This window comes from Marmota marmota, unplaced genomic scaffold, assembly GCF_001458135.2.
Source record: "Marmota marmota marmota unplaced genomic scaffold, marMar, whole genome shotgun sequence".
NCBI classification, from domain to species: Eukaryota; Metazoa; Chordata; class Mammalia; order Rodentia; family Sciuridae; genus Marmota; species Marmota marmota.
The window spans coordinates 8,353,400-8,381,260 of record NW_026000019.1 but is presented as its reverse complement, the minus strand read 5'-3'; the positions used below and the strand labels follow the sequence as shown (position 1 = coordinate 8,381,260).

The following is a 27,861-nucleotide window of genomic DNA, read 5'->3' as shown; positions in this document are numbered from 1 at the left end:
AAAGCAGCAGGGGTTAGGGATGTGGCTCAGTGGTTGAGTGCCCAAGTTCAATCTCCGGTATCCACCCCCCCCCCCCAAAAGAGTACAAATAATAATAAATGCTGGAGAAGATGTGGAGAAAATCAAATACTTTTATACTGTTTGTGGGACTGAAAAATCAGTATAGCCACTATGGAAATCAGTATGGAGGTTCCTTAGTAGGATAGTGTAGAACCACTACATGACCCAGCTATACCACTGTGATATTTATTTAACCTGAAGAATGAAAGTTGTCATACATGCCTATCCACATTTATAACAGCACTATTCATAATAGCAAACCTATGGAACCAACCATCCATCAAGGGATGAATGGATAAAGAAGATGTGGTACATATATAAAATGGAGTTTTATTCAGCCATAAAGAAAAATGAAATGATAACAATCGTAGGAAAATGGATGGAACTAGGGAACATTATGTTAACTTAAATAAATCAACAGAAGGTTAAGGGTTATGTTACTCTTGTATGTGAAAGCTAGACAGGAAAGAGGAAAAGAAAGCTGAGGGTGGATCTCGTGAAAATCAAAAAGAGGTCAGTAGAGGGACCAAGGCGTGGGAAGTGGGGAGGGAGGGTATTAGTGCTGGGGAGTGATATTGGCCAAATTGTATTGTTATATTATGTATCCCGTGCACTTACCATAGGGACTACCAATCCCATCAGTACATATAACTATAATGGTGACATTTTTAAAAAGGTGAAAAAAAGAATTGCTTTCTACTTCAATTTAAAAACTTTTTTTTCCCCGAATTTAATTTGTTTGCCCAGTTTTTCTGTACTGTGTCCATATTTTTTATCAGATTCATGAAGAATTGATGGCAGCTTTCCTCTGTATTGGGTTGTATTTCAGAAATATATTCTGTTCTTTATGCTGATTCTTATACCAACATCATAAAATTTCAATGATCTTAGCTTTGTGAAACATTTTAACATGACTAGCCAAGTACTTTGAAACTGATATTTCTTTTTCAGAATTATTCTAGTTATTACTACATGTTTTCCCCCAAATCTCCTTCAGAGCCATGATACCAAATTTCAACCTATCCCATTTGGATTTTAGAGTCAAAATATTTTTAACCAACATATATAAATTTGGAACATGCTATATCTCCATTTATAAAGGTGCACTTTCAGTAGTGTGTTTTAATTTCCTTAATATTTAAGTTTGCATTTCTTGTGAAATTATTTCTAGCTATGTCATGGGACTTTTGTGTTCCTATTGATTCTGGGAGTGGAATTTTGTCTTTCTTTCAAAGATGTGAAAGAAATATCTTTGACTATCCCCCTCAATCAAATGCAAATCTTTTTCTTCTTCTTTTAGAGGTGTGTGTGTGTGTGTGTGTGTGTGTGTGTGTGTGTGTAGTGCTAGGGATTGAACCCAGGGCCTTGTGCATGCAAGACAAGCACTCTACCAACTGGGCTATCTCCCCAGCCCTTCAAATGCAAATCTTAAGAAAGAAATGTTAATAGTTCAAAGTTTGATCTGATTAAAGAAGCACTGGGCATGACTATGTTAAACAAAATGGTCAGTAATAGTTACAATCAAATTCAATGTTACTCTTATCACTGCTTTAAGGAAATGATTATCAATGTGGTTCCACTTAAAAACCAACTAGATCAAAGCATTTGGAATAATGCACTTTATAGACTTTTTATTGAATAAAAGAAATTCCTAATCTGTCAAAATAACACAAAAATATCCAACTAGAAAATCTGTATACTATTGTTTTTGTTGGTAGCTTCTCCTAGTTGGACATATTTCATTTTACCACTAACATCTAATAAACAGAAACCTTCCTTGAGAATATTAACAATTAACTTTATACATAGAAATATCTTTTACCTGAATGGAAATGTTTCGATCCTGAGCAATTTCAAGTTCTTTGTTTTTCTCAGTTAGTGCCTTCAATTGACTGTCTAGATAAGAGAAAATTTTGAACATATGTACGTTAGCTTGAATCTTGCAATGAGTGTTTCCATCCAGCTGCCATGCTTATACTTTTTTAAAATAAAGAAATTGAAACCCAAAAAGATGGAGTTGTAAACACATTGTAGATTGGTCTTTATATCAAATTTACTGTTTTAGACAAAAATTTTGAATATGCTATTCAATGTCCAAAATCAAATGTGTAATAATTCTACCATTGTCTATAGTGAAAACATACAGTTATCAATTTCCTTATTTTTCACCATCTTCTGAAGAAACCAACATATGTTATACAAAACTACATCATAACTAATTTATAAATGAGAAAATCAAGTAAAAATGATAGATTAAGACAAAATATCATTTAAACAAATAAAATACATTGAGTAAATCATAATAACAGACATTTGCCAATTCCATACCTATTACTCTAAAGACTTGCTTTAACATGAAAGAAAAAATTATGCTTGATATTTAATGATTATTCCCTAATATCTACTTCATAATGCTCTTTCCTTACAGTTTCTCTCCTTAAAAAAATGCAGATAATTATGAGTAATATATTTTTTGGAACTTCTTCCACAAAACATATGTATATTATATGCTAGCAATTTAATGAACAACACATCATTACCAATTCAAATTTTTACTTCTATTTAAGTCACAGATTGTAAAAGGGGAAAAAGCCCTGCTAAATTAGTGTAGATTTCTTAATTTGCTTTAATTTATTTACTGCTTTCTAGACTTAAAGGTCTAGAATTATCTCATATAAAAAAATACAAACATAGCTGGGCACGGTGGTGCACGCCTGTAATCCCAGAAGTCGGGAGGCTGATATAGAAGGCTTGTGAGTTCAAAGCCAGGCTCAGCAACAGTGAGGCGCTAAGCAACTCAGGGAGACCCTGTCCCTGATAAAATACAAAATTGAGCTGGGGATGTGGCTCAGTGGTTGAGTGCCCCTGAGTTCAATCCCTGGTATCCTTCCCCCTAATATAAACATAATTGTAGAAGATATCTGATCTTTGTGCAGGTTTGCCCCCTATACTCTCACCCAGCCAGATTAAAGCTATAAACACAACCATTTTCATGATGAACAGATCTTTTTTTTTTTTTTTTAAGAGAGAGAGGGAGGGGGGGAGAGAATTTTTTTTAATATTTATTTTTCAGTTCTCAGCGGACACAACATCTTTGTTGGTATGTGGTGCTGAGGATCGAACCCGGGCCGCATGCATGCCAGGCGAGCGCGCTACCGCTTGAGCCACATCCCCAGCCCATGAACAGATCTTTTATTTACTTTGTCAAGGAAAAGTATGTACAGATGAACCAGATCTAGTTTATTTATGCTCCTGCACATATAAACACACATCAGCTATGTACATCATGTTTTAAAAGTGGAGTGTGCTAAGAGTAGCTAAAACACACGTTAAACCCAAAGAGTCAATGAATATTTTCCAGAGAAAGCTGAAATTTTAACATTCCCTTGATTATGAGCTTCCTGCTTCTCCAAATTAAAGTAAAATCAAGCTATATTTAAAAGGAATTAATTATGCCCTTCCTCTATTAAATGTCACCTAACATTTGCTTTCTTTTATAGTAAAAAAAGAACATACACGTCATTTAAAATCTTATATACTATCTAGAAGTTAATGATAGAAGAAAACTAAGAGAACTGGCTACCCATCATTCACAAGAACTAGGCCTGAAAGAGGAAATACTCTGAGTTTCATAAATGTTTATAAAAATAATAACAGAAGTCAAATAATGGAATCAATAGGCTTTAATTTGTCAATGTAAAACAATTCTATCACCCCAATTATTCAGTTATGTACTGCTTTAGGTTTTTCAATAACTTTAAAAATCTTATTTGATATGTAAAGCTGATTATGTAGAAGCCCATGTGGGCCTACTACTTTTAAAACCATCAGACTCTGCTTTGTTTTACATAAGGCCAAACCACTTTTAACAGCAAAATCAGAACTAGAACTCAGGTATTGGTGGGTGCAGTGATGAACGCCTGTCACACCAGTTGACTCTGAAGGCTGAGGCAGGAGGATTGAAAGTTTGAGGCCAGCCTCAACAACTTAGCGAGATTCTCTCTCAAAATAAAAAATAAAAAGGGTCACAGATGCGGCTCAGTGGTTAATTGCCCCTGGGTTCAATACTCAGTACCAAAAAACAAAACAAGAACAAAAAAAACCCCAGGTCTCATGATTATTAAGCCCCGTGTTCTTGCAGTCTTTACTGAGTGAAAAAAAATCAATGTCACCATAAACAAAAACAGTAATACTTAACCAGTATTTTCATATACAGTAAGCAAATATTTTCAAACAACACAAAGAGTATCTGGAGATCTCAACACTCCAAGAATGCTTATACTTATAAAGGTATAAATAAATACTTACTGAGTTTCTCTAGCTCAAGCCGCAAGCTTTGGCACTCACGTGTTTCATTTACAAGTCTCTCCTGACTGTGGGATAACCTCTTTTCTATCTCGAAATACTGTTGTTCTACAGAAAGCAAGTAGAAAAAAATAAAATTAAAATAAAACCAAATACACTATTAATACTGCTAATTCCTAATGACTTTGATTTTAAAATCTAAGATACAATATTGGAACTGCACTCCAAAGAAGAGACTCTAACATCTATAAGCACACAAAAGGATTCATTAACATTTCCAACTGACTTACACAACAAAAGAAAATAAGGCCTAAAAGGGGTTTACAAATTAATTTCTTCAAGGCAGGCAAGATATCATATGTGTTAGTATTTTACTCAGACATCAGTAGACTACTTGGCATAAGGCAGATTTTTAAAAGTATTTATTACATGGAAAAAAAATGTTTAGGTTAAAAACTGCTTTGTTTTAAAAGGTTTGTTGTAAAATACTCAAAATAACTGAAAGCATAAAATTACTAAGCTTCTGTAAAAATTAATGTGTAAATTCCCAAGAGAAGAGACTGAGACAGACTGCTTCAGCACAGTATCCAGCATACAGTTAATGCTCAATATTTACTGTGCAAATTACTGGACAGAATGCAGTGTATATTTAGCTGTGGGATTCTGAGAACTGTCTAATTTCAAGATTAATTCTGCTCGACAATTACACTTCTTTGAAGTGGAAAATTTATTTAGATGGAAATTTCTGGGCAATCTAGCAAAAAAAGAAAAAAAAAATCAACTTCCCCTAAGGGCAAATTAAAAAAAAGACAGGAATTTGTATTTTATTATCAATAATCACTATATTCTTAAAGTTTTTTCAAGGATGTTCAAGATACTGTGGATAATTTTCTTATTTGAAGGCCCACTATAGATAAATAGAAGCAGAACTCAACGTATTTTTTATGAAACTCCAACTTTTAGAGAGAAATAACATTAATTTTTTTTACTGCAAGTTCACTGAGTTTCCAGTGCTGTCTTTTGCATCTAAACTCATTTTGGGGCACACTAATTCGATATGGGATCATGGTGTGACATGTATACTAACAAGTGCACGAAGTGGTCATCAGACTCTGTTTTGTTTTGAATTCTTAGGAATTCAGGTGACTAGAAAATAGAGCAGAAATTACTGCCATTTACAGTGCAACAAATAGATCAGTTTCTGTAGATATAGAGACAGAAGTTGCAAACGTTCAAATGTCTGGTGCAAAAAAATTTTGTTTATTGGACAAACCTAAGACTGCCTACGTGAGATCACCCTAATTACAAGGAAGAGTGGATTCCGATTTGGAAAAACAACAGTGGATCCTTCTTACCAACATGCGGGAGTAGGAAAGAGAAGGCCTTGGGCGCTCAAGGAGCCCTGAAAGAGATACTAACAGAAAACGTCGCAGATGTAAAGAGGAGGGCAAGTGTGCAAAGGCGGAAGATGGGCCACAGCTCAAGTGGAGCCAAGGGCGGGAACAGCGTCTCGCTTACCGCTCTCCACCTTAAATTTCTCGTGCCGTCCCTTCAGCCCATCGATCTCGGACTGCTGATCAGCAAGGAACTTTTCAAGTTTGTTCTGGACGGACTTAGGCAGCTTGTTCAGCTCGGTACGCTCCAGCACTTGCTGCAACACTGCCGCCATGTCGATCGGGCCGGCGACAGGAGCCGACGGAGCACAACCGGAGAAGAAAGGCGAAGGACAGGACCCTGAAGCCGGGGACGCAGCGTCTGCAGTCTCGGCTCGGTGCTCGCGCGCTCCTGCCCGCCGGAGACTCCCGCGGCGGGACCCTGGGAAACCGAGTCCTGCGTTATAGGGTAAGCGCCCGACGCGCCTTGGCGCCCGCGCCCAAAGTGCAGACGCAGCCGGAAGCCGTGCACCCTGGGAGTCCGAGTTCAGAAGCGGCCTCCGACCCCGCCGAGCAATTCAATTTCCGGCTCCCAGTCCCAACCGCTCCACGCCTCGCAGGCCTCTGGGAAACGTAGTGTTTTTCTCATTCCCTTCCGTGGCTCCCAGCCCCGAAGCACCCGTTCCGCTTCCTCCTCTCTCTCCGCCCCCCCGGCTCTCCTCATTCGGCTGCAGGATCCCTGTCCACGCGGTGGCGCCATAGACGTACTCGTCAACCCATTTCCCTCCCTGAAGAGCAGGGCGGCCTTACCGTCAAAGCCACGGGATGCCATGGGTCGTCCTCTTTGGCGGCTTCTAGGCACTGAGCCACTAGAGGGCATCGGTCCCGACAGGGCCGCACGGCAGGCTCTGGGCTACCGCCACGCTCTCAATGGCGCCCGGAAGGGGGCGGGGTAGCGACCGCGGCCGCTGTAGCTGCAGAGCCGCGGCGAAGGGAGAGGGGATCACGTGCGTCATCGGTCTGCGCCACCTGACTCGAGACCCTGGGTTTAGGGTGGGAAGTGAGGTGTAAGAAGTCGGTCGCTTTCTGATGAATTCATTGGCTGTGGAATTGGAACCAGAGGGTATTCTGGCCCCTGGAGGCTGGGGCTCGTGCACCTCAGTCTTTTTCTCGGTGCACCGACGGTTCGGGAGATTTATCTGGCAGCGTACGCATCCTGAGAACAGGTGAGTCAGCTAAGCTGGTAATGTGCGTGTCTAGGGGTATGTGTGTGAGCGCGCGCGCTTGGGCACCGAGAAGGGACCCAGTGTAGGAAACATATGGACAGTCATTCCGGTGTACACGGAAGTCCAGTTCTGCCGAACTTGCCTCACGTGAGTCCTCCTCCTTGGATGCTTTTGGTGATTCAACAGGAATTCAAGGAGCCCAGTTCGTTGTTGTTGTTGTTGTTTTCCTTTTGGAAGAGGATAAAAATAAACCAAGAAGAGTTTAAATGTAAGCTGTGTTTTAAGGTGACATTAGAATGTTGAGTCGATTTTTAAAAATGAAAACAGTTGTAACAAAAGTTAGGTTCTTAAAAACCATTTGTCACCGAGCCACCATTAATAGAATTGTTTCCAGATCTTAATTTTGTAATGTCTAAGCACAGTTTGTAGTTTGCTTCATGTCTGATTACTCTTTTTGAAAAAATTAGTGATTTCTTCATTGAAAATCAGGCATTCCTGGTGTCATCTTCCCTGTGATTCCTGCAGTCAGGAGGGCCTTCTGTGAATGGGTGATTTAGTTTTACATGACATTGATTATTTTTCTCTTGTCCCTACTTTTGAATTTGTTGTGAAGACATTACAAACAAAAGTATCTAATGACATTTCGTGGTAACTAAGGTAAATTAAATCAGTTTTACCTAGAATAATGTTGATTTTATCTTCCAAATATTATACATATTAACATTTCAATTAAGGCTGTTGGTATGTGAAGTACTACCACTTGAGAAATGCAAATAGTCTGTACTTAGAGTAACAGAATCCTAGAATTAGATAGGTTTTCAAATCTTTCAAGATCCAAATTCTTTACTTTTTAGGTTAGGAAACCAGAGTCCAGGAAGGTTGATTATTTCAAGTCACATCAAAACTAAAACAATTAAGAAATAGATCTAAAGTAAAAAATCAGGTGTTTCAAGTGATAGTTTAGTGTCCTGTCTCTTACTTACCCCAAGTATGAAAAATAGGTGTGATCTCTCATCTCAACTCTGGTTTATTGGTAGTCATTTCCTGTAACACTGTGTTGAAAAGAATTGTGGCACTACATTTGAACTTTGCAAGAAAAGAGTACTTTGTTTAATAAGCAATCACTGCAAGACATGAGGTAGTATCTGGGTAGTACCATTTTTTTCTCGCTATACTACCCCCCCCCCCCGCTAAAAACATAAAAATTTGTATTTTTACCTAATGATGCTATATACAATTTTTCCTTGTAATATAGGAGTTGAATTAGTTCTCAAAAATGGGAAGAACCTACATCGTAGAAGAGAGTGTTGGCCAATATCTTTCAAACATCAGTCTCCAAGGAAAAGCTTTTATCTCTGGTCTTTTGATAGGACAGGTATGTACATTTATTGATATAACAAATTATTTGTTCATTGAAGCTAATTATGCTATATAAAAGTAAACTTAAGATTGGTGGATGGAAGGGTCTGATGTATAAGTAAATCTTAGGTGGATCTTTGAGGAAACATAAATTTAGTAGTACAGACCTAACCCAGGTTTTTTTTTTTTTTTTTTTTTTAAGTCAGACCCATTCCCTTTTGATGACACTGAAAGTAATATAATGTAGAAACTCTAAAATTTAATTTTTACTAACCAGTGCATTTACATTTGGTTATCTTTCCAAAGCATTTTGTACCCCCTTGTAATCTTATTAATTCCTGATTGTCCAGGTCTTTAAAAAAAATGCTTTTGACATTCTGGTTTGTCTTATCTCAGACTTAGACCAACAGTGGTAATGTTTTTGTTATATGCTCTTATTTCCATCATAGTGAATTTAAACAAACAAACAAAAAAACTTAGAGAAAGAAAGGGTTTGGGGGAAATTTGAAAAATAGACCATCTCCCTCATAGTTAAGTTTTAAAAATCAACATTGAATAGAACAGAGATTTGGACAGTTATTTTACATAATATAAGCAGCCACTTGATTTTTAAGACCTAGTACTAAATAAAAGTCTTATTGTGCCAGTTTTCTTTCTGCCTATTTTGGTCTGATGGCTTAGAACCTTCAAATTGCATAATTTTACTCCTTATTATGATTCTGTTAACATCCCTAAGCTCTTTTCTCTTAAAATTTGATGGCTCAAGTTAATTACTGATAACGAATGTGCTGGGCTAGAGGTACAACTTGTGGTAGAGTACTTGTCCAGCATGCGCAAGGCTCTAGGTTTAATTCCCATTAAAAAAAAATAATAAATATCCCTGTATTAAAAGAAGAAAAAGGAAAAGGAATACACTGCCCAGAGGGCTTAGGTCCTTCATGAGATTCAGGTTTTCTACGTCGTTATTCATCAGCTTAGTAATGTCACTTTAGCCTCAGAGAAAGATTTATTTTCAGAGTTTTCAAAAATTAGATTTCTTGTAAGACAGGGCATATCTGCACTGTTCATCCATGTAGTACCACTCTCCAAGACCCATCTTTAGACAGCCAGACTGCCTGTCTTGGCAGTGACCTGAACTTCTTTTTGACTCAGGTAACTTAGCATCTAATATAGGGGCCTTTTTGTTAGAAATTTTTATTCAAATATTTCCCTTCCCTTTATTTTGAAAAAGAGAGGAGTGGGGCTGGGACGGGGACTCAGGGGTAGCGCACTTGCCTGGCATGTGTGAGGCACTGGGTTTGATTCTCAGCACCATGTATAAATAAATACAATAAAGATCTATCAACAACTAAGAAAAAATATTTTTTTAAAAAAGGGAAGAGTATTAAAGATATGATCAGTAGAGATTAAAGGTCAGGAATAAAGATAGTCTTCCATACTTGCCTTGCTGGATGTATGCTACTTTGAGAGCTTAGTACAACTGCCATCTTGCAAATAAGTATCTCACAATTTAATGCCCTTCTTCCAGTATGTTTTCATGCTGTCTTTTTATTCCTTCTGATTTTCTACAGCTTTTCTTTTTACTTCAGAGCTCATCACTTTTCTTCTCCTCAAGCTTCCTTGTTCCCAACTCCTAGTGCCAGTTTTTTTGTTTGTTTGTTTACTTAGTTAAACAGTTGATGAAAAAAGAGGAGCTTCTTTCAGTCAGGACCTGTGTTATTTTCCTGTGTACATTTGAACCTGGCCTTCTGAAAGTAACTTCTGTAGAAATAATTAATCTTCCTTTATTTTCTATCCTGAGATGATGCTAATTATCCTTAAGGAGTTTCAGGTCAAATATGAAGATGACAGCATCCTAATGATACCAAAAGCTTAGTTCTTGTCCCACTGCTGAGCCAATAATGAGGATAAGGTTTTGAGAAAAAGAAAGTTTTATTTGCTAGCAAAAGAGAAACACAGGGGACTCTTGTTCCAGAAGCCATGATTCTCCCTCCCAGGGAAAACACAGGGCTTTTAAAAGAGGAATACAAGGAGTGGGTTCCAAACATTATCAGTAGATAAAACTGATTGGTGTCCATCAGGTGTCCTTGAGAGAGCTCTTGTTCCAGTTCCCAGGTTTGGAGTTTCTTTATGCTTGTGGGCAGTGAGGGACTCAATAGCTTAGCCTGGGACAGGAAAATGTTAGTCTTGTCTATCCTGCTGTTAGGGAGCAGAAGAGTGTGAAGAAGAAGAAAAGAGAAAATAAGACCAAACCATGTCAGTTTTAAATAATCTACTTGTAGGCAAGCAGCAAAATTTGTACTCAAAGCATAAAGTGGACCCCTGTTAAGCTAACTTGCATTATCAGCTTTATATTCAGTCTTTTTAGGAAATTTTCACTGTAATTAAACTGAGCTGTTCAGTGTTCCCTAAGTTTATCATTTGGCAATAAACATTAGTTTTCATAAATGCAGATTCCATTATAATATGGATATTAATTTGGTATAAATATTCCATTATAAAAAGGGTACTTAACTTAGTACAAGTATTATTCAGTTTTTGCATGTCCTAAGAGCTAAAGTATCTGATTTTTCAATCAGATAAGCTCTTATAAAGCCCTAATAAGCTTTTATAATTTGTTTTTGAAGTGTTCTTCACAAAAGGATTATGTGATTCTTGCCACTAGAACACCACCCAAAGAAGAGCAAAATGAGAACCTCAAACATCCCAAAGCTAAGTTGGATAATTTGGATGAAGAATGGGCCACAGAACATGCCAATCAGGTAATGGTATTTATCTCTTTATATAGTTAAGTTTGTATTTATTTGACTAACAAGAAAAAGTACTTTGTTCTCAGATTATTAGACTAGGATTTCAGAATACTTGTTCTTAATAAGCTGCTGATGGTTCTGGATTTGAAGGCCGAGTAAGACTTTGCCAACAGAAGTCAGAGCACATTGAATATAGCTAGGACAATATGGATAAATGACACAAAGGCATAGAAGCAAAGAGTATGTTAGGATAACAGCAAGCAATTAAGTATAGTTGAAACATGGAATATGTAAAAGAATGTAATTATACATAAAACTGGAAGGGCCAGTTTTGATGGCTTTTGAGTGGTATCCTAAGGAGCGTATTGGTAGATGTGGTAGACTGTCAAAGCTCCTGATTGTGAGAAGGGGATAGTGTGACTGATTTGCCAGTAATTTAGAAGGTAACTTATATCTTAGAACAATTCACATGCAGAATAGAGAGTGGAAACAGAATAGAAAATATATACTTGCAATGTATTCCAAACAGTGATGACATGAACCTTAACTTGGGGAGAGGGCACCTGTTTAGTAATTGCTGTATTCTGAGTGCCTAGCATAGTATTTCTATAGTTTATAATGAGAGCTCTAAAATAGTCGATAAATTAATGCCTGAATGAATAGACACAGTGGATAGAACTTTTTTGCCATATGATCTCAGAGAAAGAGCTAGAACCAAAATTTAGTGATAAGTAGATTGGGAATGAAGAGATGTGGGCTGATAGAAGCTTAAGATGAGTAAGGATTTTAGGGTGAGCATCTAGAACAGTGTTGGCAGTATGAGAGGAAGACATGGATTTAGGGGTAAGAGGGGCTAATGAGTAAACTAATTCACTTAAGAGTATTGTAAGAATTACATCACTTAATGGGGGGTTGGGAGTAGAGCACTTACTTAGCATGTATAAGAACCTGGGGTTTGATCTCCAGCACTGTAAAAAAACAGATAACCAACAAGAATGTTTAGATTAAGATAAAAGTAGAATAATAGTATTTCCTACTCAAATTTAAATCCTTTAAACACACAAACTTGTGTACCTGTGCATATACATACATGTTCCTGTATTTGTGATGGAATAGTATGTAGTTCTAAAAAACAAATCCAAGAAATACTTTATAAAGAAAGTATCAAATATTTTTGCATTACATTCCTAATGGTCTATAAATAACTTTTTAAATTCTAATTTTGCTTTTGATTTTCTATAAAATTGTATATGACATACATATATATATGTCTGTCTATCTAAACACATACAGAGAAAGAATATGAATTTATATAGTAAATTTGATTAACCTTTTTACCTTTGGAAAAAAATAGCAAATTTTGTGTGTTGGTGGTCTTTAGAAAAGATGTGTAGATCCTCCATGCTAAATATGAAAATTGTATCAAATTTAAGGGAGTAGAGTTTGTGAAATCAGAGGGAACCATTAACAGACATAATGCAAATACAATAGAGATTAGATCATGGTATCTAATTTTCTGAGGACTTTGTGATCATTTGATTATACATTAAGCCACAAAAGCTAACTGGAACATTCTGGTCTCTGAATATAGATGGCAGAGAAAAATCTGTGAGGCATTGAGAACTAGCTACAATCATGTGAAGAGAAATAGAGATATTATGGAGGACAAACTGGTAGTTTGTACATATAATACAGGGTTTTGTGATAAAGGGCCATGGGAAAACTATACCAAAGTCCTACGGGAGTTCAAATGATCAGGGAAGTCAGCTTCCTCAAGCTGATTTTGAAGTATTCAATAGAATTCAGACATGTGGAAATATAAGAGAAAGTCAATTCGGAATGAGGGAACAACCTGAATAAGGGCACAGAATAAGCCTGGGGATAGGTATGTAAAACTGTGAGTAGTTTTTGTGGATACTTTTAGTATTTCAGGGAAAGTAGTGTCAAATGAGGCTTAGAACATCAGATTGACCAGATTCTAGGAAGACTGAAGTATAAGTCTAATAAAAAAAATATATTTTATTTTGCTGATTGTGGGAAACCATTGAAAAGATTTCAGAAGTTATCTTAGTCTTTTAGTCTTTTGAGAAAAGGGCTTATATATTAATGTAGCTGAAGGATGTTATTATTAAGTGGTTTTTATTTGTAAAGCAACTTTAATGTGAAAAGCTAAGGACCCTCTGGGAATATTGTGTACATAATGATATCCCATTCATCTTTGTTGCCATGTTTCTCATTATTTTAACTAATTTTTCAACTGTCCCTACTTTAATGTTATGAATGTAGTTGGTACTTGGTAAGTAGTTGCTGATTTAATATTTGGTTTCTTAAATAGAAAAGTTTGAATATGCTTATGGGAGCTAATACTGTATTTTTGTTTTTAGGTATCCAGAATGCTACCAGGGGGACTTTTAGTTCTTGGAGTGTTTATCATTACAACTTTGGAACTGGCAAATGATTTTCAAAATGCTCTGCGCAGAGTAAGTGATATATCAGAAATTCTTATTAAATCAGTTATATGTTATTTAATTAATTTTATGTGTTTGCAGTTACCCTAGGCATATTTAGATTAGTGCTGCATAATTCACTAGGCTAGGATTATGTTGAAATACCTTTTCTACTTAATTACTTGGATATCTTGAATGTAAGGAATGTAAATATTATTTTCAACCAAAGCTACATATTTAAAAGTTTTTTATTTTACAGATAGTATCTCAGTATTATGAAACAAGGCATAATGGTTGAAGAAATTTAGTATGTCAGTATTATGAAACAAGTTATAGTGGTTCAGGAAATTTTCTTGTGCAATAGTAGTTTTCTACTAGACCTCTACTTAGTACCAACTGATTGCTATAATGTGAAATTATTCTGTTTGTTCTCTTAAGATCTTGAGAATAAAATGTGAATAGCAAATACTTATTCTTTATTCCTGGGCAGAGTATATATCCTGGATTCCCTGTGTGTTTTGTTTTATTCTTCTATCAGAGAATTGGATAACTTTGTCCCAAACTTTTATCTTAAACACAAACCTAAATCAAACTCTATGCAGGCAGCTTTCATCTCTGTTAGTACTTAAGACCCAAGTAAACTTTCACAAGGGTATTTTACATCTCAAGAGAGAAAATAGAACCTTATACTCTTCAGTAGTACAAAATCCCACAGATTCCCCAAGGAAAATTTTTTTTATTTTAAAAATGTGCAGTTTAGCCAGGCACAGTGGCATACACCTGTAATCCTGGCAGCTTGGGAGGCTGAAACAGGAGGATTGTGAGTTCAAAGTCAGCCTCAGCAACAGCAAGGTGCTAAGCAACTCCGTGAGACCTTGTCTCTAAATAAAATACAAAAAAGGGCTAGGGATTGGCTCAGTGACCATGCCCCTGGGTTTAATCCCTAGTAAACCACCCCCACCAAAATGTGCAGCTTAGAACCCAAGGGGCTATAGGTCATTCCAGTTTTGTAACCTCTCCTATCACATGTCCCACTCTCATGTCTTTGATATTTGTGCCTAAGAATGTAAGAAGAAATATTCCCTTTGTAGGCAAATCGTTTACATTTCTACCTCTTTCATTTACCTCTTTCATTATAGTTCATCATCTTTAGCCATTTGAAATATAGTTTAAATGTTTATTATATGTGTATCTAATGTTAGGAGCATTGCTTGTGTATGCTTTTGCGATTGATACTGTGTGTATGTGTACTTAGTGTAGAGAGATCCAGTCAGGTCCTCCTTCCTTTTGCTTTAGTATTTTTTGTTCTTAAGAATGTAATATTTTAGGGGCTGGGGTTGTGGCTCAGTGGTAGAGCACTTGCCTCAAATGTGTGAGGCTCTGGGCTCGATTCTCAGCACCACATAAAAATAAATAAACAAAATAAAGGTATTGTGTCCATTTACAACTGAAAAAAAATGTGATTTTTAGAAATTCTGTATCTTAGAAATTGTCAAATTTCAATAACTTTATTTCCATTGGCCTATATTGAGAGACATTGTAAGGAATAACTCTATATAAAATTTGTTAATCTCTTCTATGGGGTTTATTGTTAAAAATGTTGGTTGTCATATTCTAAAATATTATATTTCTGGAAAAAATTTCTTTGACATCCTCATCAAGAAAGTTGTACCTCTTTTGATCAGTTGTTTGTTTTCAACTTATAGACCATATTTTTTTAAAAAAATTTTTTAGTTGTACATGGACACAATGTATTTATTTTGTTTATTTTATGTGGCACTGAGGATCAAACCCAGTGCCTCATATGTGTGAGGCAAGTGCTCTGCCACTGAGCCACCACCCCAGGTCTGGACCATCTTAATTAGATAACAAATCAGATTTCTCTCTGCATATTTTTTAAAAATATTTTTTTAGTTATACATGGACACAATATCTTTATTTTGTTTATTAATTTTTACGTGGTGCTGAGGATCAAACCCTGTGTCTTAACATGTATGAGGCAAGCCACTGAGCCACAACGTCAGCCCTCTGCTCTGCATATTTTTGTTAGAAAGCTTAGAGCTACATTTATGGCAGCCCCATTTCACACATGCATTTTATAATTATTTCTGGTACAGATTTATATCTCTATTCTGATTTTTTTTACTTTAATCTGTTATTCTATTTTTTGTGTTCTTATAATTGTCATAAGTCTTTTGTGACATTGAAATAAGAAATGCTCAATTGGTAGCATCCTGCATTTTTGTGGTTAAAATCACGTGTTGTTTCTCATCCAATTAAAATAAAATCTCTATTCTACATTTTATGTAAATGCTGGCTGCCCAAAGTCAAAATTTCATGTCCAACTAATAATTAATGATAGTGAATCATATCTATGTACCCAATTTTTATGTAAATCCTTAAAAATGAAATCCAAAATGGTAAATATATTAGTTCTATATTTTAAAGGAAAGAAAAATTGATTAGACTCATGGAATTTTAAAGATACATAGGAACTTAAGGACATGTAATTATCTATTTCTACACTGAATTTTCATTTTACATTCAATTAATGTGTATTTTCCTGTCTTTCAGCTAATATTTGCCATGGAAAAGTCTATGAATAGAAAAAGACTGTGGAATTTCACAGAGGAGGAGATCTCAGAACGAGTAATACTTCACATTTGCTCATCTACAAAAAAGTATCTTTTATTTAAGAGTTTATAGCTAAATAGTATATGGTACCAAAATAATATTTCTGCAAGTTTTTTAAAACATTTGTTTATATCATTTTTAAAAATAGACATAATTTGTAAGGTTTTTGATAACTGTCACATAATTAGAGTTGCCAATAATAATAATAGCAAAAGTAATAACTGCTGTTAATCCTGTCTCAGGGTTATATAAAGATTTAGAGGTAGCAAGAACTCAGGATTCTGAATTTTTTATCAGCTATATACCCTTGTACAATCAAGCACAGTATATTCTCTTTTTTTTTTAAATGTTTTGGTTTAGTTGTAGTTGGACACAATACCTTTGTTTTATTTTTGTGTGGTGTTGAGGATTGAACCCATTGCCCCGCATACATTAGGCATGCACTCTATCGCTGAGCCACAATCCCAGCCCTGATTCTTTTTTTTTTTGAATGCAATCTTTCTTCATGTCTGATTCTTTTTTTTAATCCATATTTTTTTTTATTGGTGCATTATAGTTGTATATAATGCTAGGATTTGTTGTTATGTGTTCATATAGGAACACAATGTAACCATATAATTTGACCAATAATATTTCCTGGTATTCCCTTCCCTTTTCCTGGAATTCCCTTCCCTTTCCCCCAGGTCCCTTTCCTCTACTCTACTCATCTCCCTTTGATTTTTATGTGATCTCCACTACTACCTTCCTTTTTTTTTTCTCTCTAGCTTTCACATATAAGAGAAAATATATAACCCTTAACTTTCTTAAAATTTGCTATATTTTACTTAATGTTCTCAAGTTCCATCCATTTTCCTGCAACAACATAATTTCATTCTTCTTTATGACTGAATAAAACTTCATTGTGTAAATATACCACGTTTTCTTTATCCATTCATTCATTGTGGATACCCAGGCTGGTTCCATAAAACACTATAGATTCTAGAGAGAGAGAAATGCCAATTGACAGCTTAGGCAAAATAATTAAAAAAAAAAAATTGTTAAAATTTTCACCTTCATTTCCTAAAGATAACATGTGCAATTTAAAGCACAGGTATACTGTACTGAACAGTGTAGGACATCCAAGAAATCCTTATGCTTTGAGCCAAGATTAAAAGACATTAAAAACCAGCTATAGGTACTTCAAGTCACTGTAACTTTCTAGAACAGAGGGACCCCCAAGAAGCAGCCTCACTAAAAAGTAATGCAATCCAAGGGCCCAATAAATTCAGACTTTCAGAAAACAAAATTTTAAAAGCGACCATTCCTGCAGAAGGTAAGCTTTTAACTAATTTGATATTTAACTGGAAAGTTCCATGTATAGGCCTTTGACCAGATATTCTTAGGCTTGATCCCATCCAAAACAACACTCCTTTTTTGTTTTGGAGAATATATTTGTGGAAAATGTCACAAGTGCTTATATTCTATTTATTGTGATTAGCAGTGTTTGTAAACATGAGGAAATAGTTTTCAATTACCACAGTACTTTAGACCAAGCATTTTATATTCGTGTGCATACATAAATAAATTTTTATATATACATGTACATACCTATACATTTATGTATATGTAACTGTGTAAAGCATTGTGATTTGTAAGAACTCTTAGATGTATTATTTTTATTTTTTGAGGATTTATATTCTGTTGATTACCAAGAATTACTTCTTGTTTTGGTCATTTCTATCCTTAATTAGTAAAGAATATCTTGTCGAACTTACGATGTCCGTGACCCAAAGGTAAGACAAAATTACTCTTTATAGATTTTTGTTTTTGCAAACTATTTTTAAGTTTAAATTTATCTTTATATTTAGTTTAAATAATTTCAGTGCCTTTACTTTCTACCGATATCTACAGTCACCTGTGGTTTTTATTCTGAACTATGATTAATTTTATTATAGGCAAGAAAAATTTGTAGTTTTTTTAATTGTTAATTTTTTTTTCCCAGTACTGGGATTGAACCCAGGAGTGTTCTACCATTGAACTACACCCCAAGCCTTTTTTATTTGAGACAGGGTTCTCATTAAGTTACTGAGGCAGGCCTTGAACTTGTGACCCACCTGCCTCAGCCTCCTGGGTTGCTCCGATTACAGGCATGTGCCAGTATGCCTGGATAATTATGAAAATTTAAGAAGTTGATAGTAAAAGTGATGAGGACTGTTAGTAGCTACAGTGTCTATTCTGTTAAATCTAGACTATCATTTTGTCAAGGAGTCTAAAAGGTAATGAGAAAAAGTAATTTTGCAATATGGTTAGTAAGGATGGGACAGAAAGGAGACTGGCTGGCACTTAGTAGTTGCTCAGTTACATATCAGAATCTTCAGAACTGACATTACTGAAGCTACAGGTGAAAGACAGAGGTCCAGAGGATTTCTCAGAATTTTAAACATGGAACTTTATGATCCTCCTTCTACCAGGGGAGGTAGGGGGTTGCCAAGGTTTTCTAGGCTCTACTGAACTTAATACATGCATTACTTTTTATTTTGTAGTAATATATAGTCCTTTGATCAGGAATTTGGCCATATATATTGTGTATTGGTTTGTTTGAGTTATTAGATTGTACACTTTATGGTGCTATGTTGATACATGTTTTTTATCTAAACCACATTATACTTTGTTTTTTCACCTTCTTCTCTGCTAAAGAGTTCAGCAAGACCAGCTGATTGGAAGTATCAAAGTGGACTGTCTACTTCATGGCTTTCTCTAGATTGTACCATTCACATTGATATTCACATTCCACTTTCTTCTACTTCTGTCAGCTATACTCTGGAAAAAAATACGAAGGTATCAGGGTAAAATCAATTTTTAGTGTTTGCTAAGTGGAAAATCTGCTGTTATTCTGTTTGTGAAATTCATTTTATAATCCTCAAAACTAACATTCTGTTTATAATAATGTTTGTGATATATAAGTAACTAATTCCAGATTAGATTTTTTTTTAGAAGTGGAACAAAGTCATAATACTAGTATATTTAGTATAACAGGTATGTAATAAATATTTATTAATTAACATATAAAAAAAATAATTATGTAAGTGGCTATACTCTTTGGTCTTACACCTATCTCTTTTTGTCAATTTTCTTTTCTATTTTCTGGCCCTCTTTTGTATTTCTGTTTGCTTCTTTTTTTGTTTATGTCTCATTTTTCTTTCTTTTTCCATATTAAGACAAATGGAGCTTGCTTATATTTTCCTTTTTAACACTGCTTTAGATTATTTGTTTAAGGTTCTTTTTCTCATATTTTGAAAAAAGATAATGAACATTATTGAATTTAATTTTACCGTGGTCATGCAGTTAAAAAGAATCCAGAGTTTGAAGTAAATGATAGTGCCAAAAAGTTAAGATGTCTTCATTTTTATTTTTTATGAGATCTGCATTACTAATAATTAGTGCTTTTCTTTTTTACTGTGTTCAGTGGAAAAAAGTGGAGTCTAGGGAGGTAGAGATGAGGTTATATCTGTAAGATTTCCATGTTGCATTTCTTTTAAGAATGGACTTACACGCTGGGCCAAGCAAATAGAAAATGGTGTTTATTTGATTAATGGACAAGTTAAAGATGAAGACTGTGATCTATTAGAAGGACAGGTGAGTTAAGAAAAAATCATTTTTACTTATGAAATAAGAAAAAATAAAAGATGTTCTATCTTTAGGCTTCGACTTCATGAAAACAGGTTTATCTATTCATTTCTAAGATCTATTTTTCTAGAAAATGGTGAGAGAGATTATTTCTGATGTAATTGAGATCCTGAACCCTGCAGTAGGAAGTGTATGTAAATTTCAATTTAATCTCATGATAGCAGTTTAAAAACTAGGCATGGCCATTTTATGGGAGGATCTATAGAGGGTTCTAAAATAGGGTTGACCTGAAGGAAGAGGAATATCAGTGATCTTTCTCTCTATAGCGAAAGAATGGACAGACTTTGTGTAAATATTTTAGACCTTGCAAGTCATGTTATCTGGTTACAACTATTTACCTCTGCTATTGTAGTGTGGAGGTAGCCACAGATGATAATATAAATGAATAATAATTGTGTGTTTCAGAAAAAAAAATATTTACAGAGATAGATGGCAGTGTGGATTTGGCCCACAGGCATTTGTGTTTGCCAATCCTTGCTTTAGAGGAATCAAAGTAGGAAATTTTTTTTGGTACTGAGAATTGAACCCAGGGGCACTCAAACACTGAGCTACATCCCCAGCCCTTTTTTGTATTTTATTTAGAGACAGGATCTCAATGAGTTGCTTAACGCCTTGCTTTTTGCTGAGGCTGGCTTTGAACTTGCGATACTTCTGCTTCAGCCTCCCAAGCTGCTAGGATTACAGATGTGCGCCACTGTGCTCAGCAGGAAACAGTTTTAAGAGTACATATTAATTGATACAGAATACATGAAGTAGCTTATCTTTATAAAAAAAACAAAATTAAAGTAAGTAGTAAGATTTGTGTTTCCTTTTAGTTGGTTGGTACATGTAGAATAGTTCCTAATTATCTTATGTTCCATTTACAATCTCAGTAGTATGGCTTTTTAACTTTTTTGTTTTTTGATTTTTTTTTTTTTTTTAGAAAAAATCTTTCAGAGGAAATACTCAAGCAACTAGTCATTCTTTTGATGTGAGAGTGCTAACACAATTGGTAAGTATTTTAAAATACTTATCCCACTTATTTAAAATATATTATTTTGGGGGGCTGGGGATGTGGCTCAAGCGGTAGCGCGCTTGCCTGGCATGCATGTGGCCCGGGTTCGATCCTCAGCACCACATACAAACAAAGATGTTGTGTCCGCCGAAAACTAAAAAAATAAAATAAAAATTATCTCTCTCTCTCTCTCTTTTAAAAAAAATATTATTTTTTAACATAATCACAATGAATTTATTTATTTTTGTAATTAGAGAATAAAAGAATTTTAGAGATGCAAGAAACTGTATAAAATATCCAGTTGGAAAGGTTATTCCCAGGAAATTTTTTTTTTTTTTTTTTTTTTTAGTTTAACAAAAAAGTATTTTATTTGATACCTTAAATAGAGAAGTGCTATATTTCATGTACAAAGAGCTTTATTTTTCCCCCAGGAAATGTTATTTAATAAAACATATTTGAATCTTTTGCCTCAAGGCTATTAAAATTTTAGCATCAAGTAGATAACAGTTTTTTAAGTATATACATATATACCTATGTATCTAAATATTTGGAGTTGTAGTTTTTATAAGTTAAGTTTCAACTTTTAGCAACTTTATACAAAGCAAAAAAAATGTATGCATAGATGTGCCAGGAGTTGTCATACACTTAATTTGATGGAATTTTTTTACTTCCTCTGGGTGTGATAAAATCACAAAGTACTAATTAGCAAGTTTCATATTTCTATATGATTATTTCAAAAATTACATATTTTTGGAAATTTAAAGTTGGATGTCTTGAAGAAAAAATGTTAAAAGTACAAATTATTCCTAGAAATGTAAATTGTGTTAATAATAGAGTTGTATCAGAGTACAAGGACACAGAGAAAACAGTAGAAGATAACGTCATAGAAGATAATTTGTTGTAATGATGTATATTATTATATAACATAATATTATTTTTGTCAAACATTCAGTTGGTTTCTCTGGGAATTTTTGAAGTGACCAATATATAATAATTGTCAGTAGGTACTTATTGTCATTTTTCTTCTACTCAGGTCTCATTGATGCTTTCCTTGCAGTGTGGACTTACCTTTTATTTTCCTTACACTTCCCCTGTCATTAGCCTTACACAACAGTATACTTTACCTAGATTAGCACAAGTAATTCTTAACTGGTCTCTTTTCCATATATATATATTCTTGCCCAAAGTGATCACCTCTCTGAAAACCTTTATATTGTTGTTTGTGTAATACCTCCCATATTGCTACTTTGCCCTACATGTAACCTCGTATTATCCCTTCTGATTTCCTGTTTTTCAGAAAGTATTTGTAGAAGGATCAGACACTGATTTTACTATTCTCCTTACTCAGATTCCTTAATTGCTCTGTATTGACCAATAAAAAAGACACATTCAGGACTCTTCATAGTCTCAGCTTACCTTTCATCCTTATTTTCTAACTATTATAGCTGTTTGTTTGCTCTGCCTTTAATATTCTTTGCATTTCCTGAATCATGTGTCTTGGCAGCCATATTTTCCCTATTTGCCCAGTCAAAATCTTATCTGTACCTTAAAATCTAGCCTAAAATGCCTCTATATCTGTTGGGTTTCATATGGTTACCATAGCTAGAAGTATTATTCTTTTTTCCAAAATTCTATATCAGTATCACTTCACTTATGAACAAGATAGATTCCCAAAGGCTTTTTGTAAACCAGTTTGTTCCCAAGTTCAGGTAACCAAGTGGAGTTTACATTTGTAGAACCCAGCTACATCTTCACCAAAAGAAATGAGTTAGTTCTTGTATCCTTTAGAACTCTTCTCCTTGATGTGTTTGCATAGCGTAGTCTATTTTGGAAAACAGTGCCCTAACTAATACACATATGTATTATAAATGTTTAATATGTGACAAGATATATTTCAAATTATATATTAAATATGAAAAATATGGCATTATTTTTCAAAAAGAGTAGTTTCATCTATAATAATGATTTGTGGTGTGGATGAGGGAAGTCCATTACTCTTCTCCACTATCACTCTATTGATGTATTGATAAAATATGCATAGGAAGCTTATTCCAAAGAGTATCAGCATTGTCACCTTGCTGCTTTGTTCTTTGAGAAGTGTTTTTTGAATGGACTTGGGACCTTTAGAACTGTTTGGTCTGTGAGAAGATTTTTACTAACAAAACCTTGACCGTGATTAAGTTTGAATTTTTTTAAAACTAGACTTTGAATTGTAGTCAAAACTCTATCAGTAGCTACGTATTCAGGGCTTATAGACCCATAGCATTTTTAACAAGTTGCATGATTTGGATTTTGTTTACTCAGAATGGACCCAACTATTAAATGTTTTATTCCAAATTACTTAGAACACAGATTATGTTCTTATCTCATCCAATTTTTTTTAATCACAATCACAATTTTCTTTCTTTCTCTCTCTCTCTCTCTCCCTCTCCCTCTCCCTCTCCCCCCGCCCCCCTCTCTCCCTCTCTTCCTCTCTCTCTCTTTCTACCAGGGATTGAACCCAGGGATGTTCAACCACTGAGCTACAACCCCACCCTGGTTTTTATTTTTTATTATTTTCAAACAGTCTTGCTAAGTTACTGAGGGCCTTGATGCTGAGGCTGGCTTTGAACTTGCAGTCCTTCTGCCTCAGCGTCCTGAACTACTGGGATTACATGCATGTGCCATCACACTCAGTTTTTATCACAATTTTTTTCCCCATTTTGAAGATAAACCTTTAGAAGTATTTTTCAGTATTTCTTTGCTCTCTTTGTTTAAACACTTATTAAGATGATGAACTTAAAAAATGTTTGTGAACTGCCAGGCATGGTGGCACATGCCTGTAATCCCAGAGAGACTGAGGTAGGAGGATCACAAGTTCCAGGGCATCCTCAGCAACTTAGCAAGGCCCTGGGCAACATAGCGAGACCCTACGTCAAAATAAAAACTAAAAGGACTGGGCATGCATATGCAGCTAGCTCACTGGTAAAGTGCCCCTGAATTCAATCACCAGTACAAAAAAAAAAAGAAAAAAGAGTTTATGAAATCTGAAAAACAAGCAGGAACTAATACTCCTAGACTAAAGAAGATAGAACTATGAGATGAAAATGGTAACCATTTCATCTGTTGTAAACTATTAATATCATTTTTAGCTGATAGTCATAGTGGATGTTTTGGTTTTGCCTAAATAAAGCATAGCATTACTTTTGGCATATGGAAGTTATGAGTTGAAAGTTTAAGTAAATGTGAGTCTGTACTGTTTATAATTTTTTTATATTTATCAGATCCTACTTCGTATTCTTTTGTGCATTTCTTATATTACATGCTTTATTTCTCCTAATATCATGTCTTTATAAAACATTTTTTATCTTTTATCTAAGTAATCTGCAATAGTATATATTTGGTGAATATTTTGAATAAATATTGGTATTTTAGATGTTTATGTTAGTGAAAGAATACATTGAGATGTGGATGTCTTTAATTTCAACCCAAATTCAGAATGCTTAGGAAATTATATGTAACTTAAAAATATGAAGACCTATTAATAATTTATAGAGAATATTTTCAAACAGTCAAAAATTCCTGCTTTCTTCATAAGATGGCTAATGTATGTAGTTTCCTGTAGTTAAATATTGTTGACTTTTAGGACTTAAACATATTTGTCTTTCAGCTTCTGAATTCAGACCACAGATCTACAGCCACAGTTCAGATCTGCAGTGGTTCCGTAAACCTTAAGGGTTCTGTGACATGCAGAGCTTATATTCACAGCAACAAACCCAAGGTTAAAGACGCTATGCAGGTACAAAAAGGAATAACTGGTATATGAAAAATGGATGCAAGTTAACATAACTCTTCAAAAATCCTCAAATTTTATTTCTTTTAACCTCAGATTTTATAATTATTATGATGATCTTAATTGATGGAGGGCCATTCTGTTGGACAGTCCAAATATACCATTTAACTGGTTCCAGGATTTTTACATGTAGAATATATATATAATTTATATATATATATTTTTGTTTGTTTGTTGGCTTCTTTTAAAGTTATGATTATGCAGTCTTAGTAGTACACTACAGTTGTGAAATATTACTACATTTGAAATCATTTATTCTGAGGGAAATTGAATTTTGTAAATAGAAAAAGTATTGATGGGTATTGTTGTATAGTTCAGAATTTTAAAAAATGATGACTGGCATCTGTGTCATAGTTATTCATGTCCTTACTTGGAATACTGGTAAGATTTTTTTAGATAGAAAATTTCATTCATTTATTTGGTTTTAATGTACTATTTAAATGAGGTCCTAGGCAAATTTGTCATTAACTGTAATTGTATTAAGAAGTATAGTAAATAAATGGAAATAACAAATCGATTGATGTGGATGCGTCAGTTGTTGAGTGAATGTAATTATACTGGGAAGCAAAATTTGTAGGGGTTTTATAATTAAATAATGAAATTCTAAAGTTTTGTTGTTGTGTTTTTGCTTGTCCCATCCCCCACCTACTCAGGCAGTGAAGAGAGACATATTGAACACAGTTGCTGATCGTTGTGAAATACTATTTGAGGATCTGCTTTTGAATGAAATCCCAGAAAAAAAAGTTATGAGTATAAAATAAGTACTTTTTTTTGCATGTGTTCATATAATAAATTTTTAAAATAGATACTATTTATAAACTATGTTGTTTACCTCTCAACTATAACAGATTTCATTACATCAAAAACAAAGGCTGTTATAGTTTAATAACTATTCAGTCTTTGGGGAAACAATTAATTTATACCAGCTCAGTAATTTGTGTTTAAAATATTTTTTTCACTTAAAAAATGATAATATTGAGTATGCTTTTTTGAAACTAAACCTCCTAAACCTAGTCCCCATTCCTACTATTCTGATATGAGTGGATTTTCAATTCAAATTTGGGTATATACGTAATTGAAACAATCAGAGTAACTTTTTAAGGAAAGATTTTTATGTTTATAGGGAACAAACAACTTTTCTATAAACTAACTTCTTTTAGTATTACTTACAGCCAACATATTAGGTTTGCTAGACTAATCAATCATAATCTTTATATTTTTTAGTATATTAGATTGTTTCTTTGGGATTGCCAGATTCAGCGTTTATCTTTCTCTCTCCTGTGGAGAATATTCCTAAATGATTTTTTTTTTGGAATGCTATTTGAGATGTGTTTCTTCCAAAAGATTATTCCTTTAATTTTTAACTTCAGATCAAATGAAAAACTTGGTCTTATGTAGATAATAAATTGCTAATTGAACCTTTTAATTTGAAAGTTAGAAGAAGTGCTTTTTCTTTTTTTAATGAGCAATTTAAATTTTTGCAATCATTTTCTTCACATCTGATTTATATTATTTTTTCAGGCAAACTTAGAATTGATGCAGTTTGAAATGGTTTAAAATTTTTGTGTGCCAGTAATACATGTACCTTCTAGGTAGCTTTGAAGTTACTTAATCTGTTTCAAATATCGGTGGCTCAAAATAAAATAATATAGTCCTTATTTCAACACATAGTTTATGTGCTGCTGTACAAATTGTTGTGATGCAGTTCTACAACTAGGAGGCAGTCTGGTCAAAGAGTAAAATTATTGCCCTAGTTCTCATCTCTAAACAGGTAATGCATGGAATCTACAGGGAACAGGTGAAATCATGGCATTTTCCATGGCACTTAAGGCATTGTTCATCTTCTGTTTGTAATTAAAGGTACCACTAGTTTCTTAGTGAGGAAATGTAGGTTACTTTAATGTGAACCCCACTTTTCTACTTGATCTTTACATCGATAGCTTTTTAGTCATGTGTCTTTTTGACAGAGGTCTTTCTTCACACAAAATCTATTTTTGTGATAGTTCATTACAATCATAGTGTTGAACTAAGCAGCAGTTATGTGTTTATGTGAATCAGTGACTGTTAGACAGTGAAAAAGTAAGTTTTAGTTTGTAAATATTCAAAGGAAAGTGAAGTAGTTATTATTTATATAGAGTCATGTTTGTCTAAAAATTATTTAAGGTTGTATACAAAGAGGCATTATACATAAAACAGAGAAAAATAAATAATGAGGCACATGGAAGAAGAGAAAGCAAGCAAGTTGGGGGTTGGTAGTGAGCTTGGTACACAAAATATATGTGTTCATGTCCTAAACATTCTTGATATTGGACTCCATCAAGTAAGATGTAGTCAGTAGTGACATTAATACAAAAACATATGCTGTCTGTCCTGTATCCTTGATGTAGATAGACTCCAGTTTGACTCCAAACATGCATGATAAAGGGAAAAGTCAGCTTATTATAAAATTCACAGTGTTTTAAGTTTAAAACAAACAAGAAGATGACAGCTTTCTTCTTCAGTGTTCCAAGAGTGTTTTTGTGCCACATCAATTAGGAAATGAAAATTGTCATTTTAAGCTTTATTAGTATTTTCATGTCCTTCCCAAGTACATTTTGACAAATGCCAGTGACAGATCTGTCTAAATATTGATAATGTTCCTTCTCCTTTTAGATTCTGAAAAAGAGTTCTACATTCTCCCTCATCGAGTTTTTGTCCCCATTCCTGGATCCACTGTAAAGTTATGCGATTATAAATTTGGTGATGAATCAGCTGAAGAAATCAGAGACCATTTTAGAGAGATGTTAGATCGTACGGTTCAAATAGAAGATTTGGAAATTGCAGAGGAAGTCAACACAGGTAATTAACAACCTGATTAGACTATTGCTAAGATTACCCTTGAGATATCTGGTTTAAATATCATGTCTTTATATTTTCTTAAAGCTAACTCTGTTTGCCATTTCAAGTGTTAATCAAGGCATTTAAATGTATTTGACTAATTTCTACATGAATAAACATACAGTAACCATTTTTAGAAATCATACCAAAATTTAAAACATTTAAGGTATTTTCAGGCCTAGTAAGTAGATCTTCATAAGATCAGTTTAACCTTAAATAAGTGAAAATGTATAACTTTTAGGTATTTATTTTAATGTAAGAGCAAGCTTTTCTTAAAACTAGTCTTAGTTATTTGATTAAGCATCATGTCAAAGTTTTTTAACTACTCTTGTTTATTA

At 34.2% G+C, this 27,861-nt stretch overlaps 2 protein-coding genes across 8 annotated transcripts in view; one reads left to right on the top strand and one right to left on the bottom strand.

Annotated features, from left to right (window-relative positions):
- The window catches only part of Tpr (translocated promoter region, nuclear basket protein), a 62,810-nt gene extending 56,391 nt beyond the window's left edge, over window positions 1–6,419 (bottom strand). For all 3 annotated transcript variants that reach the window (XM_015491696.2, XM_048809823.1, XM_048809824.1), the window contains exons 1-3: window positions 5,884–6,419; window positions 4,369–4,473; window positions 1,883–1,956 (exon numbers count right to left, since the gene is read on the bottom strand). In XM_015491696.2, coding sequence (XP_015347182.2) covers window positions 1,883–1,956; window positions 4,369–4,473; window positions 5,884–6,034 — 330 coding nt within the window. In that variant the 5' untranslated portion in view covers window positions 6,035–6,419. The remainder of the gene's footprint in view (window positions 1–1,882; window positions 1,957–4,368; window positions 4,474–5,883) is intronic.
- An 87-nt stretch (window positions 6,420–6,506) lies between these two features.
- The window catches only part of Odr4 (odr-4 GPCR localization factor homolog), a 38,401-nt gene continuing 17,046 nt past the window's right edge, over window positions 6,507–27,861 (top strand). Inside the window, exons 1-12 of one of the 5 annotated variants that reach the window (XM_048809829.1) lie at window positions 6,507–6,964; window positions 8,220–8,339; window positions 10,989–11,085; window positions 13,458–13,553; window positions 16,095–16,201; window positions 17,890–17,926; window positions 18,831–18,971; window positions 19,674–19,769; window positions 20,743–20,811; window positions 24,464–24,592; window positions 25,300–25,390; window positions 27,299–27,484. In XM_048809829.1, coding sequence (XP_048665786.1) covers window positions 13,467–13,553; window positions 16,095–16,201; window positions 17,890–17,926; window positions 18,831–18,971; window positions 19,674–19,769; window positions 20,743–20,811; window positions 24,464–24,592; window positions 25,300–25,390; window positions 27,299–27,484 — 943 coding nt within the window. In that variant the 5' untranslated portion in view covers window positions 6,507–6,964; window positions 8,220–8,339; window positions 10,989–11,085; window positions 13,458–13,466. Of the gene's footprint in view, window positions 6,965–8,219; window positions 8,340–10,950; window positions 11,086–13,457; window positions 13,554–16,094; window positions 16,202–17,889; window positions 17,927–18,830; window positions 18,972–19,673; window positions 19,770–20,742; window positions 20,812–24,463; window positions 24,593–25,299; window positions 25,391–27,298; window positions 27,485–27,861 lie in introns of all 5 variants that reach the window. The other 4 variants (XM_048809827.1, XM_015491693.2, XM_048809828.1 and 1 more) reach the window with 4 other exon arrangements.